General features: G+C 47.3%; 1 protein-coding gene across 2 annotated transcripts; it reads right to left on the bottom strand.

The window, feature by feature from the left end:
- Window positions 1–318: 318 nt before the first annotated feature.
- fbxo11b (F-box protein 11b) lies at window positions 319–13,923 on the bottom strand. 2 transcript variants are annotated; one of them, XM_060036662.1, is made up of 22 exons: window positions 13,593–13,923; window positions 11,956–12,122; window positions 11,554–11,635; window positions 11,164–11,308; window positions 10,886–11,015; window positions 10,281–10,364; window positions 10,015–10,147; window positions 9,748–9,854; window positions 8,965–9,076; window positions 8,566–8,672; window positions 8,069–8,206; window positions 7,332–7,549; window positions 6,805–6,985; window positions 6,138–6,260; window positions 5,913–5,998; window positions 5,316–5,392; window positions 4,732–4,875; window positions 4,411–4,521; window positions 3,947–4,054; window positions 3,746–3,854; window positions 3,298–3,396; window positions 319–2,106 (listed from the first exon to the last, which is right to left on the bottom strand). In XM_060036662.1, the coding sequence occupies exons 1-22, from the start codon at window positions 13,678–13,680 to the stop codon at window positions 1,977–1,979; spliced, it is 2,679 nt and encodes an 892-aa protein (XP_059892645.1). In that variant the 5' UTR covers window positions 13,681–13,923; the 3' UTR covers window positions 319–1,976. The 2 variants fall into 2 exon arrangements, with proteins under 2 accessions (XP_059892645.1, XP_059892646.1); XM_060036663.1 differs by having other exon boundaries at window positions 11,575–11,635.
- Window positions 13,924–15,379: the final 1,456 nt, after the last annotated feature.

The raw sequence follows: 15,379 nt of genomic DNA, 5'->3' as shown, positions 1-15,379 counted from the left end.
CTTGCAGCTACCCAAAAATAAGGGATTGTTTGAAGAATGGTGGGGAAGGCTAAAATACTGGACCACACACGTCTGTCCTATCAGATTACAGGGCTTTGCAAAACATCTCATTTCAGCAGTTTGAGGCAACATATCACGAACAAGTGTTACTTAGCGGTTTTCGGCTTTCAATAAATCATAGCATGGGGGGGGAAAAAGGCCTCTGAAAAGGTTTACTTGCATTACTAATATAACCAGTCAGTCACAGGTCTGGGTGATGTGTCTCAGCGAACTGCTGATTGTGACAGAACAGGCAGGGGGGAACTCAAGACAAACACATTTTTGATCTAATAAAGTTTTATTTTCTTAGAAATGACCAGTTTCCTTTTATCTTTTTTTGCCTTTCTAGGAAATTAAACCCCCTTTTTTTTATTCTGACTAGCATCTACATATTGGTTATTGAATACTTCACAATATATTAAGTCTAGATGTTATGGTACATGCATACGATCCAGGCTGCATGAGGAGCCACAGTCACCACGATACACAGGAGAGGGGGGTGTAGAGGGGGAGGGAGGTGTAGAGGGGGAGGAAGACAGCAGACCAGGACATCCATTCCAGTCGCAAGGAGCTCCGATGCCTCCTATTGAAAAGCCTCTCCAGAGAAAATGACTGCATGAACTTAAAACACACACAACTTCTTCTCACACACACACGCGCACATACACACAAACCTTTATACAAGTGTGGAGCTCCTCCACCTGCCATTTAAGATAATATTACTGGAGAGGATTTTTATTTTTTTTTAAGTTTAACTTTTGTTTTTTTTGTTTAGTGTTTTAACGAGATTCTCTTTCACAGAAAGAACTGAGTTCACTGGGACGTCTGAGCCACTGCTGGAAGCATGGTGAGGAGTGGAGGAGGGTGAGGGAAAAGGGGATGCTAACCAAAAGAAAAAAAAAAATTAGAATATCAATAATTATAATAATATATAATAAAATAAAAGACATTCAAATACAGTTCATTTTTTTGCCTGAAAATACAAAACTACATGAGAAAGCATTTAAAATCAAATCCATTGATCGGAATAACAATTAAAAAAAAAAAAGCCCAAGTGCTCCGACACACACACACACACACACACACACACACACACACACACACACACACACACACACACACACACACACACACACACACACACACACACACACACACACACACACACACACACACACACACACACACACACACACACACACACACACACACACACACCAACTGCCAGGGCAACCAATGAGGACAGCAGCTGAGAGGAGGCAGGAAACCTCTTCATGGCAGTTCTTGAGAAGCGAACAGTGCGCCTCCGGAAAGCGGGCTGGGGGGGGGAGGAACAAAGGGGGGGATGGGAGTCAGGAGACGCGGAGCAGGTGGGTTGTGTGTGGATCCTTTCTACGTCCTCTCCCCCCACCCCCGAAGCGGTCGATACTGCATCGCCTCTCCACTGCGTCTCTGGCCACCGGCGACTGCATTCGGAAAATGTCTTGGCGCGAGGGGAGAAATCTCATGTGGCCATTCAGCGAGCATCCAAATCAAGTGTAATCCTCTTGCGCTCCTCTGGCTCCCTCTAGGGGTAGGCTACTGCCACTGCAGCACCACCGCCACCACCACTACAACCAACCCCCCATCTCCACCACCACCACCCACTGGCCAATCCGCAGCCACGGCCGCCCGGGGCCTGGTCTGAGAGCGCCGCTAGCGCAGAGTCTCTCCGTGGGTCCACGCGGCCGCGGGCCGGCGTTCACGTGTGTTGTATGCAAACCATGTTCATGTGTGCGCGTCTCCCGGTCTCTGTGTGGGTCCTGTGGAGATGGATCGATGGATGGATGCTATGGCTCTGTGACGTGTGGATGGTGCAGAGAGTCGTGTGTGTGTGTGTGTGTGTGTGCGCGTGTCTGTGTGTGTGTGTGTGCGTGCGTTGTACTGCGGGCCTTGGCTCAGTTGTGTTGCAGTGTGTTGGACTCGATGGGCGGCGCCGAGTCGTACAGAGTGTCCGTGTCGTGCGTGGGCTCCCCTGCCAGCGTGCAGGGGTTTGACAACGTCCCCGCGCCGCAGTCACAGAAAAACCTGGAGGCCCCGGGGAGAGGAGGAGGAGTTAGGAGAGGGGAATGGACGTCACTTGTTATAGGTACAGTTGCAAATAGAAACCAAGAAATACTGAAACACAACAAGAATGGGAATTGGAGTAAATGACCAGTGTGCAGCATGGCTGGCCTGCTGGAGACAATAGCTGTGTTCGAAATCGTTCCCTATACACTCGTTCCCTATTCCCTATATAGTGTACATGATATAGTGCACTATATAGGGAATAGGGAACGAGAATTCGGACACTACGCTGAACATTTCTAAACGTCATTTGCGTCAGTAAATGCGCCGGGTATTTGTGTGACGCAGACAGATGCGCCCACATCATGTAAACAAACCTGGCACTCACGACGAAAGCTGGAGGTTGTATTGATGTTGAATGTTACATTTCCTTGTTTAATTAATTTTTAATGTTAAATATTCTATGTCAAATCCCAAATAAAATGTTGACATTTCTAAACGAAAGCCGGAGACTCCATCATTAAATGTATTAGTTTTCGCGGTCATTCGGCTTCTTCTTCTCCCCTGGAAAAATACAACCGCATTGCATTGTGGTATACGGGAGTAACATGTAGGGAACATCGTATGTACCCTATTTTAAGTCCACTATATAGTGCCCTATATGGTGGACCACTGAGAATTCAAACACCCTACAAAATGGCGTGCACCCTATTTAGTGCACTACATCCATGATAGGGAACGATTTCGAACACAGCTAATGTTAGTTAGCTAGGGTTTATCGGAAAGGGACAGAGTCATGTGGACTGCGTCCAATCCAGCAGAAAGCAGCATAGCATTTGTAGCTTTAGCAAATTTCCAATGCCCGTCCCTAATGTGTTTAAAGTGGGGCTTTGCTTTAGGTCTGTTGTGAAATAAAAGTTGATTACATACAGTAGATTCTTAATCTCTAAAAGACCAATCATTTAATTACAGCTGACATTATCAACCTAGCAGGAATCCCCAAGTCTAATAAAAGGAAAAAAGAACACTGATTTTGATCACAAATAGCACCATCTGTAGGTTTCAAGGAGAGAACCCAACAAAGGTGGGGTTAGTAAGCGAGGGCCTGCGTCACACTGCCACACCCGTGCGATGTGAAGGGGCGCTGCTAGCAGCATCAGTACGGGGAGAGGGAGTCAGGCTGCAGGGCCGGGGAGCGAGACCAGCACTCACCTATCATGCCTAATAAACTCCACATCGTGGCCTTGGTGGCACTTCTTGATGCAGTTGACACAGATCGCATTCCGGTCTGTCGTGTTGCAAGTGTGACACCTGGGACAGAGAGTACAAGCACATTTAAAGAAGATTAGGAAATGCAACTTTATTTGTATAGCACTTTAAATAAAAGGAGACGGACTCAAAGTGCTTCACATAGAAACATCATGAAATAAAATAAAATAGAAGAGAAAATGAAAGCAAGGCCAAAGTAAAAGAATGCATTGTAGAAAGTGCACAACAAAATGAAGTAATAAAATACACATGTTAGAGAAAATAAAGACAAAGAAAAAAAAATGAAAGTGCAACGAATTTAAGATGCAGCAGATTAGATACAAAAGATTAATAATAAACAGATAACAATAGCTGCATGGATCGGTGCAGCACGGTGTGTGTGGGCGGGTACCTGTAGAAGTCGTGCATGGGGTAGCTGGTGTAGCTGGAGATCTTGTACAGACACTGCCCTCGGCTCACCGCCTTCTCGATGGCGTCCTGGTTGTTCATTATTTTGTTATCTGATGGTGGAGGAGGGGAGAGAGGGGCGGGTTAGCGAGGGCGCTCCCCAGGGTGCCCTGCCCCTTGGCCCGATGCGGAGGGCCCAACAGACCTTTCATGGTGACGTTGACCCCCGAGGCCAGGAACAGACCCCCGAAGCGGTTGTTGAAGATCTGGTTTGCCTCCAGCGTTGCCGTCGCGTGGTTCGTGATTTCAATACCTGGAAAAAAATAATAATAAGTTAAGGCCATGGCCAAGAGGTTTGTACGTTGAAGGTAGGGCTTCCGGATTTTGATTTTTTTGGTCAAACGATCTCCAAACTAATAGAATTAAAACGATTTTATTAATTTATTTTTTTAACCTTTTTATTATCCAGAACAGCTGGATACAAATTTGTACATTATTTTCTATTTGAACATTTTGAGAATGTTTTCAAACTCAAACATAATCGTTTGAATAATCGTTCAATCGTTCCAATATTTACCAAAAAAAATCGTGATTGTGATATTTTCCATAATGGAGCCCCCCAGGAATGCCCCTTGTGGATATGGCCCTCAACTACAGAATGAAACCGACCTGCTGCAAAGCCGTCGAAGATGCGGTTCTTGCGCAGTATGGGATGGCTGTTGGTGCTGATCAGCACACCGGCCTGGGCGTTCCTGAAGATGTCGTTCTCCTCCAGGAGACCTGGAAACACAAACACACCCCAGTGTCACCACTTGACAGACACACACACACACACACACACACACACACACACACACACTGCATCGAAGCTTGGTTTGGATTCTTCCATGCTAACCCGTGACAAAGCGATTCTGTTATGAAAAGCCTTGTCCATAATGAGCCTCCAGTTGTGCTGGTCTGACGCTCGCTGATGTCGGGAGTGGGGCGTACCTCGGCCGCCGTTGAAGATGCAGATGCCCCCGTCCCGGCCGTCGTGGATCTTGTTGCGCCGCAGCGTGGGGTTGCTGTCCGTCTTGATCCACACGCCCGCCATGGCGTTGTCGAAGATCTCGTTGTCCTCGATGAAGCCAAGACCTGTGGCGGAGAACGGAGGGTTAGGCCCGAGGAGTGGAGCACTATGGCTGGAGGAGCAAGAGAGGAGCAGGGAGGGGAGGAGGGGGGCGGGGGGAGAGGAGAGGGGCGGGGGGAGAGGGGCGGGGAGGGGAGGAGAGGGGCAGGGGAGGGGAGGAGAGGGGCGGGGAGGGGCGGGGGGAGAGGAGAGGGGCAGGGGAGGGGCGGGGGGAGAGGGGCGGGGAGGGGAGGAGAGGGGCAGGGGGAGAGGAGAGGGGCAGGGAGGGGAGGGGAGCGGAGGAGAGGGGCGGGGGGAGAGGAGAGGGGCAGGGGGAGAGGAGAGGGGCAGGGAGGGGAGCGGAGGAGAGGGGCGGGGGGAGAGGAGAGGGGCAGGGAGAGAGGAGAGGAGCAGTGGAGGGGCGGGGGAGGGGAGGAGCCGACGGGAGAGGTGCTGGGGGACGCACCAGAGTTGTAGACCAGAATGCCTCCGTTCTGCCCGCCCCATATCTTGTTGCGCCGGATCTTGGGGTTGCTCCCCGTTCTGTTGAAGCACGGTGGCAGTTGGTTTTGAGTGGTTCACGGATATTTCCAGAAGCACATTTCACATGAGCGCCCTACATTGCATTGCATCTAGATAATGGACTATATTAAACAAAATATTACCCTGAGAATCATGGGGCATTTCACATGAGATCGATGAATACCATAATATGCGTAATAATTAGAAATAGCCTTCTCAAACCAATAGCACAAGGTTCACTACAATCAAGGACATGGACATTTCAAACCTCCGATATGTTATCATTTTAAGGGCGTATCGTCTTATCGTAATTCAGTTAGACAATAAACCTGGGTGTAACAATAAGTATCTTCATTTAACGACGATACGTTTAATTTAATGTCCGCCAAAGACAATAAACAATACTGGCGCCACATCCAAATCAAAGGCTTGATAATTCATTTTGAAGTGCGGAGGGTGGGAGTATTTTCAGTAGGACCAAGTGGATCAATAAATATACATTGAAAGATAGAAAGTGCGGCGGTAGTATTGAAGTTGACACCTTATCTGCACTCCGGAGTACATGTGGTTGTAGATGTCATTGTCCTCCAACACCCCGTGGCCGTTGTCATAGAAATACACGCCCACCTGACACAGGAGGTAGACAGCAGAGAGACGATCACGACATGGATGAGGAAGGAAAGAACACATCTGTGGTATAGGGTCCCGTTCATTGAACCACAACACAAACACGTGCGTGTGCGCGTGTGTGTGCGTGCGTGTGTACCTGTTTGCCGCTGTGGATGCGGTTGCGTCGCAGGACTGGCGTGCTGCCCGTGGTCACCCACACCCCCGCCAGCGTGTTGCTGTAGACCTCGTTCTCCTCGATCACCCCCTGGCCCTTCTCGTGCTGCGGAGACAACGCGACACGAGGCCGTTTAATGTTTCCCGCTGCGGGTTGCACCAGGGAGAGATCGGGCCCAGGGTGCCAGGGTAAGTGCACCAGGTTTCGGTGTGTGAACAAAAGCTTTCTGTAAGCGCCACGACAACATGATGCACCTCGGGATCCCTCTGGTGACATTCACCTTGTTCCGTGGGTCTTTATGGACACTTTATGGACATGGTCTTTAAAAATTTTTTTGAATATTCATGCAATCGGAGAGAAGCCAATTAGATCTTCTTCCTAGCAGGTCTGGTCATCTACAGCAATATTATAGCTAAAGTAACACCAGCAGCCAAGGGCTGATAGAATTGGCAGCTAAAAAGAACAACATTTCCCGGTTAAAAAAAAGAAAAAAATAATTATAGGGGGTGCATATTGGACCCTGTATTCAAGACGTATCAAACAAAAATGTATCTTTCCAATCTTTGACCTCCAATGAGATGAAGACCATTAGTTCCCAGGGCAGAGACGCTGGCTAGTGTGTGGAGAACAGCCGGTGCATTCCTCGTACCACGTAGATGCCGCCGTGCTGTCCGTCGTGGATCTTGTTCTGCCGTACGATCGGACAGCTGTTGGTCCGGATCTGGATCCCGGCGAGGGCGTTGCCGTAGATGTCGTTGCCCTCGATCAATCCCCGCCCGTCTCCGAATATGTACACGCCCCCCTGGTTACCGTTGAATATAGCATTTCCCCTGGAGGCCGATAAAACACATAAATTAACACGTACACAAAAACAAATACACTCATTACAGCATTAACAGCCAGTTAGCGCCGACAACCACCCTAAACACGCCACTGCATTAAGCAGGCATCTGCCAAGCGACATAACATCAGACTAACACCTTGGTGGAAGTATCGAGTTCGATTTTCTGGCGTTGCGTGCTACTCAACGCTTTGACGTTGACGGGCGGGTGAGAAGATCAGCACGTTTCAAGTTGTGCTTCACCAGTCTGCAGCAGAGGGTCTCTAACGCGGGCTTGTCACCAGACGGCACTGCTCACAGGGGGGGGGGGGGGGGGGGGGGCATGGTGTTCTCACCGTATCGTGGGGTCACTGTTGGAGGTGATCCAGACTCCGGCAAAGTTGTTGGCGTAGATCTTGTTCTCGATGAACTGCCCGCGGCCCTTCTCGTGCACGTAGATGCCGCCCGTCTGGCCGTGGTGGATCTCGCAGCGCACCACGGTGGGGTTGGCGTACGCCTTCACCTCGAAGCCCGCGATGCGGTTCCGGTGGATGTTGCAGCTCTCAAAGTAGCCCTGGGGAGGAGGAGACCAGACGCAGCTCGATGGAAGATCACGGAGGTTCACCCCAACATGGTACTGACTGGCCTCATTACTACTATGTGATTAACATCTCAAGTATTTATGGATCATCAGTAGAACAGAATTATAATCTTTTGTGTGGGATGAAAGATGGGCTGCATAAAATATACTTTGTTTTAGAAAGTTAAGAGTCAAGGACAGAACTTCAATGCTACACAAATCCTTCTGTAATTCCAATTCAGCCCGCCAATCAATATATATAGCTTCATCAGAAGCAGACACAGGTATTTTTAAATGACCCTTAATAAGGTTAGTTACTTTATAAAAGAGGGCAACTAAAAAGAAGCGAGCCAGGGAAAATGCATGAACTAAAAGGTCCTGAGGATCCAACACCCCTTTCAAAGTAGCTCTGGAGAGGAGCGGGACCCAGAGGAAACCGCTAAGCTAAACAGTCAGCAGGCCAGCGGTTTGTATGGCCTAGATTCAGGGGGGGAGGGTGGACGTTTAGTTTACCATGCCGTGGTCGAAGGTGAACACGCCGACGTCTCGACCGTGGTGGATGTGGTTGCGTCGTATGATGGGGTTGCCGTGGTTTTTCACCCAGATGCCCGCCAGTGCGTTATTGCTGATCTCATTGTCCTCGTAGATGCCCTAGAAACGCACACAAAGGGGGGGGGGGGGTCAAGGGTGAACTCCGGAGAGGGGGGGGGGGGGGGGTCATTCTTTGCTCAGACAGCATGTTAATATGGAGGTAGTGCAATTGATGGTGTGACCCCTACATGATGTTTTACTGTACGGCAAAAAAATGGATTTCAACAATGCACCTAAAGATACATTTAAAAAAGCATCCGAAGACAAGTTTTGCCATACCATTCAGTCAATTGCAGTAAAGGGTCAATTGACCAGAAGGGTCCCCCGCTACAGACAGTTTGTTTGTCCAACTGCACAATAGCATCTTTCAAATCCCCTGACTGCATGACCTCTATATGCTGTACTGTACTGCCTCTTACCTGGGCATGATCCGTGATGTACAGGCCCACGTTCTCACAGTCACTGATGTTGCAGTGTTTGATGGTCGGACAGGCCCCCTGGCCACTCACACACACCGCTGAACCCACTGGGGGGGGGGGATCACAAATACACCCGTATATGTTAACATAGTCCCAATCATAACCGTAACACTTTCTACAGTTGGTTCTGCTTCTACACCACTTGGATTGCATTGGTATTATTTGGCCAACAATCAACATATTTTCCGGCAAAAAAAAGACTTTACTTTTGACATATTTAGTGCCCACTTAAAGGTTTTACATTGACGGCTAACAAATTACACATCAAAGCCCTATAAGAAAAGTTCACATAGCAAAAAATGTATGCTACAAATAATAATGCGAGCGAGAGAGACTAACCTGTGCAGGTGGAGCGGATGATGCAGTGGTCTATGTTGGGACTGCAGTTGACGGTGATCTCCAGGCAGTGGTGGGCGTTGTGGTGCTGGGCCGACTTGTCGTCGGGGTTAAACTGCGGAGGTGAGGGAACGATGAGGAGAGCAGGTAAAAGACGGGCCAGGGCTTCTCGAGCCATTTAGTCCCTGATCGGAAACGCTCAGGTCATGAAAGAAGTTCAAAAGCCATGGTCTAACAACAACTGGTTACTACACACCACACCTCCACAAGTCCATCCTTTACTACCAGGAAAGAGGTCAGGGATTTTAAAAGAATGTAGGAAAAATTAAAGATTTAACCGATTTGAATCAACTCATTCCAGCTCATATAATAGCTGGAATTGTAACATGGCAGACTTACTGAGTTACTACTAAATTATTCACATTGCAGAATGTTTTTTTATCATAAACAATAAGATATAAGATGCTACTTAAATTAATAAAATTGCCCCTAGTTTAAGAAAGCTACATTCAAGGACAGTCGATTCATCAATGCCACAACAATGAGAAAACTTCTTGTAATTCAAGTCAGTCCACGGATCAATATCCATATTAATATTAATCAGAAGCAGACACTGGTATTTCAAATGACCTTCCCCTGAAATGATGTTGATGACCCTATAAGTACAACGAAGAGGAAGCAAGCTAGAGAAATCGGCCTTCAACCGAAAAAGAAAAAAAAAAGATGCTAAATGTAGAACAGAGAAATAGAAGGGGACAAGCTGGGGGAGGTGTGGTCACTGCTTACCCGGATGGTCATGTAGCCTACATAGGCGTCCTCCGAGCCCTCCATGAAGACAAACGTAGAGTCCCTGGTGTTCTCGATCACCACCTTGTCTGCTACCTTACCGGGAGCTGTGACCAGTCAGAAAGAAAGAGATGAGCCTCACAAACGCCAGGTTCAACCACAAAAGCAGCAGCAGTAGCAGTATCACCATCAAGCCCACGTGCCACTGTGTGACACTTAAGGACCAGGAGGTGTTGGGGTCGCAGCCGTGGGGCTGTTGGTTCCCACCTGCGCCAATCATGGTGATGGGGGACTCGATGTATATCCACTCGTCCGTGTAGATACCCGAGTGGACAAAGATAAGCCCGTCAAAGTGGGCCTCCTGCACGCCGCCCAGCGCGTCCTCTATGGTGTCGTAGTACTGTAAGGGAATAGACGCCATTTTAACAATTAAAGACGCTTTTTCACAGTTTCCCCCAAAAAATCTTGAACCAATGGTGTCTGGAGAAGTGGTTCCTGCTGTGTATTCCCCTTCTTATCGCATGGAGACTTACCAGCATGTTCTCCCGGCCTTTATATCTGCCTGGGTTGCTGTAGAAATGCTCGGCAAAACCGGGCTTCACGTGAGCCCCTTTGTACTGTAACACAACAATCAAAAGTCCACATTCGTGATCACAGGATGCTCTGAACGAACATTAAACTTCATCGAACCAGCATGTATAAATAACCCATCGGCTGGACAATTTTAGTGGTGTGATTCATTATTTTTGATATAGACAGTACGTTGCTTGGCAGCAAGCATCGTTTATATTCCCTTAAACCTGTGCCAAGTGCGAGTGCCTGTCTCATCAGCTAATGATGACATTTTCTAGTATTTTGATTTTAATTGGTGTCAGGAACATGCCCTACTGTTCACTGCAAACCAAAACAATCAGCAATAAATACACCCGTCTGACCATCTGCTGGTCTGCAGACGGTGCTAATGCACCAAGCTAATATGTGACGGTACAATTAAAGAGTAAATGACTACAATACACGTTGAATATTAGACAACAATGCATCAGTGCAAGGGGAACCTTGATAGGACAATAAAAACAGCATGCGGTAACACAATACAGCAAATAAATAATAAGTGAATAACGCCTGCATTGCTACTGACCAGCTGCTGGAAGCTCTCCTTCCAGGGGTTTGGGTGCTCATGTTCTTCAGGGCTGACCTGGTAAAACCGGCCCGGTTCTGGGTGCATCATGGGCCTGGTGTACTCAAACACCTCCATGTACAGCCGCTTCCTAATAAAAGATATGATGTATACATCAGGTTGCATGCATTTCTAAAAATAAATCAGAAAGCAGTCACCTCTTTAAGTGGAATCAGGGGGGGGAGCCTGCTCCAAATTAAGGCAACGTAACGCCAACATGTGACCAGCTGACAGCTCACCAGAGGATGGGGTCGTTCGCTAGCTGGCTGAATCTCTTGCACACGCAGGCCGCCTGGCACAGGTCCTGCTCCAGCAGATAGGAGAATATCTTCAACACCACCTCATCTGGAAGCTTCTGCTGCAGATACTGCTCTGCAGGGGCAGCTACACACACACACACACACACAAAGATACACACAAATTATTGTATGGGTGGTCAGGAAAGAACATATTACACTGTTATTCAACAGCGGGTAAAAAAAAAGCTTGCCATTTTGCCTAAAATTGACAAGAGATAGCGAACAAACAAATCTGAAATAATAAACACACACGATAATGTTTTGTGACAACATGCCAATACATTCCTCTCAGTGGCCTGGCAGTAATTTTCGAAAAGCTGTGACACACACCTGGCAGGTCGTGGCTCTTACCGGACACTCTTGCCCGCTTGGCTCGGTGACCGAAGGCCTCTGTGGACGAGGTAGAAGCACCCTGGAAAGGAGGTTAGAGGCCCATTACATCACCACACTGCACATCCTCTTGGACCCAGGAAGACTCTCGACAATGGCCTAAACCCAGTTTTTTGTACTCATCATATTCTACGAAGAACACAATGGAGTATACTCTGAAGCATCCTCCATCTTTTGAATGGAGTGTCCCTATACACATTCCGAAATTCCCAATGTAGGTTTTTACTTTTGTGGCCAATACTTCTCGCTCGCAAGGGGGGAGTATATAACTATTTGCATGAGTGATGATAACATAGGGCCAGGGAATATGTTTCAAACACAAGCCCTTCAGGTCAGGCTCACCTCCATGGGGCTCTTGCTGGGGCAGGCGGAGGCAGTGGCAGAGGCAGCAGCGGTTCTCTTGGGCACCAGGGACTTGCGACGGAGCTGGTAGGGACTGTTCTGGGCTCCTGGACCCGACTCCTCGACCGCCATCTCGGCGGCAGCGGCGGCAGCGGGGACCTCTTCATCTGGACAGCAGGGCAAGCGGACCAATCACACATGCTCAAATGCAAGCCGTATACACTTAAGCCTACAAGACATGGATATCAGCTATTCATAGGATTTCATGCCAACAGGATGGAGAAACAGAAGGACATGGAAATCTGAACCTGATTCATGCAAGTATATATATTTGCATGCTAGATCTTTTAGTACTATGGGGGAGAAGGTAGCATACCTTATATGAATAACTATATACACTTTCATCAAGAAAGACATATCTGCAACTCACGTGCTATTAAAAATAAAACATAATGACAGAACACAATACATGAAAGCTGTCTTCGCTAATAATTACCTCATTAGCATTAATATCATTATTAAATGACTAATGTCTTGAAAGCAATTTCATATTTGCTAAGTAGACTTTGTAAAGCCCACACTGTGGGTGAAATTTACATGCAGTCTTTATTGATGAATAGCGCTGTAGTAAGACGCATACAGTGCATGTATGTGGCATAGGCAACCCAGCAAGGTGATACTTGGCAAGACAGACAAAGGTTTCTGATTGATAATGGCAGATGTAGCCCCGCAGACGAACAGCTTGATAGCAGCAATTATAAGGAGGATATAAAGGCCACTTTGTTTTTGTCAATGGCTATCGGTTGCATGCATATGATCAAATTAAAGACTATCTCGCTTACAATGAAATCAAAATAAAGGAGGCAGCCAAAAGGGCCGCAAGCACGGTCGATGAGACATGTAGCTAATGGCTCAAAACTCAACTGCGTATCTTGCAAATCTGCGGTGTAAACAAATAGAAGACATAGGAAGCACTGGGAACATGGGAAGGGGCTTTGGGCACATACGGCTGTTTCCTACATGGTGTGTGTCTTAAACACACAAGATGGACACGGCGATTTTGTGTAAACGGCCCGATGGCGTCAACTACAAATGCACAGTATAACATAGCTTGTACGTCTGACCACATCCAGCCAGACTGCCAGCCACCATGATCTACTACCCTGCCAGTGTTTTGTTAACGTTACACCCCAAAAATGGCAGTCCAAATGCATCGCATTGGATTTACACCCTCCAAACCATTAGTGACAGCTGAGAATGCACCGGCCGAACAGACATGAAGAGCCCGGTTACGAATGGACGTCCAGTCCAGTCCTTCGGCTCTGGTTCAGGTCCACCTGAACCCAGGCTCCTAATTCTGGCAACCTAGTTAGGTACGCAGCAGTATGCGAAGACAACCCCCAACCTCCATCTCACCTCACAGGGAGCTAGCTCTCGGCGTTAGCCACGATCACTCAAGCCAAACAAAGCGCGGCCTGGCCTGAGCCATAGAGCAAGAAGCCTCGAGTTTTCCTGCCTCCCCCGCCGTGCCTGGCTGTAGGGAAGAGGCCGGCGTGCACAACCCCCCCGCATGGAAATACTAGCGCTGCCTGACACGTTTTCCATCTCGGACATTGACTGACCAGGACCTGGCTTACCTCGCTCGCCGTTGTTCCGTTCGGGCTGCACCGGGCGCGGCCTCGACACTCGCCTGGGTCTTCTGTTGGTGGCTCTGACGGAGTTCATTTGGGGAGTTGGTCGTTCAAAAATACAACGCTTTCCTCGACCGCCTGTGTCTAATTTTAACACTCGACCCAAACTAATACTCCCACCGCCTCTGAGCCAAACCCACCCAAACAATTACGACGGAAAACAGCTAATATTAAGGGTGTAATTGCTATTCTACGTACTATTGCTGCTACCCCTTATTGCTCCTCTGTACCAGCTCCGTCTCAATATCTAGCAGGAGGAGCCATTAACCCACACGGGGAAACAATCGCGAGAAAAAATGAGCAGAATATCTCTTCCACCAATCACAGTGCATAGCTTATATTGTCATCCAGTACTGGCCAATCAACAACTCTGTATCAAACTGCTCGACTGGACGGGTGGCGTTCTGAGTCGAAACGCTGGTTCTGATAATTTGTCGATGAATACTGCACGTTATAGACATATATTAATGGACATAAGATAAATAGATTTGACCTGCTAATAGCTCCTGAATTTCAATTAAAAATAATTGTGCGTAAACCATGCATTTGTTTTACTTTTGGATAGGCTAAATTCAATTTCATTCAAATGACAAGGCTTAAAGCAATTACACGAAAAAAAATTAACCGGGATGCAATTAACACATTATTAGTATTACGAGTTCCTCCCACAAAACCCAACAGGCCAATCAAATTAAAACGCCTTTAAACAAATAATCTCAGAAGAACATTGTCATGTAAATAAATGTCTGTGTCACTTATTGTTATCGCTGACTGAGGTAACACAATGGCTGAGGTTATGGACTATGCAAAGACAACCGCGTTGCTGAGAGAATCCGTCTGCACCTACTCTAGTGTACGTCATTATGCGACGGTGGATGAATGTGGGCCTGCTGTGATGAAACTACAATATTCCGAAGATTGACTACAATGGGCAAATGTTATACCTTGCCTGGAGTGGACCACCCGGGGAAAATATAACTTCAATACCAAGGTTTGAATTTAAATTCAAAAAAATAATTTAGCCCCCCCATGCTTCCTCGATAAAATGGGCGGAGCAAGAAGACATCCGAGGGCAAATGTATTTACTTTGCTAGACGCAGACATATGAATGGAAGTACTTGGGATGTGACTGATGATGTCTCACAAGTCCACAAGAACAAAAGTACAGAAAACAACGCTGATTAAAAATGTGCTTGGTTGTCGCACAGTTATTGTTGCATTTTCCAATCACAGACGTGTTCCTCGACTCACTTGTGTGTGAAGCTGTCTCTGCCAGCGTTGCCAGTAAACCATCTGCCGTCTGACAGACGTCACAAAGGCGACACTGTTTGGATCTCTGCAAAGTGATGTCCAAAAACACACCTGCACTTACCGCCTATCGCCATAGGTGCTGCCCAAGAGAACGAAACGGAAATCTTAGAGATTGCTACTTTAACCCAATGTTTACATTTAACCGAATGGTTATGGTTGGCCATTCAGTCATCATTGGGGCCTGGTATCGAGTGGTCTATAGTGGTCCATAGTGGTTTGTAGTCTTATAAATGTAGCATTTGCCATAGCAGAGTGTTAGGGTTAGGTGTTAGGTTTTTGTATTGTAGTTCCCTTCTTGTGATCAAGTTAATCTGGTTGCACTACACTATCTCCAATCCTTTCACTTTTAGCATTATCAGTATTTCTTTCATTGTTTTCCCCTCATTCATTTAGTTTCTTTCTTAAGAGGTGTGAAATAGGAG

This window comes from Gadus macrocephalus, chromosome 18 (assembly GCF_031168955.1).
Source record: "Gadus macrocephalus chromosome 18, ASM3116895v1".
NCBI lineage: Eukaryota > Metazoa > Chordata > Actinopteri > Gadiformes > Gadidae > Gadus > Gadus macrocephalus.
The sequence above is the reverse complement of the archived record's forward strand: the minus strand, read 5'-3'. Positions and strand labels throughout refer to the sequence as shown.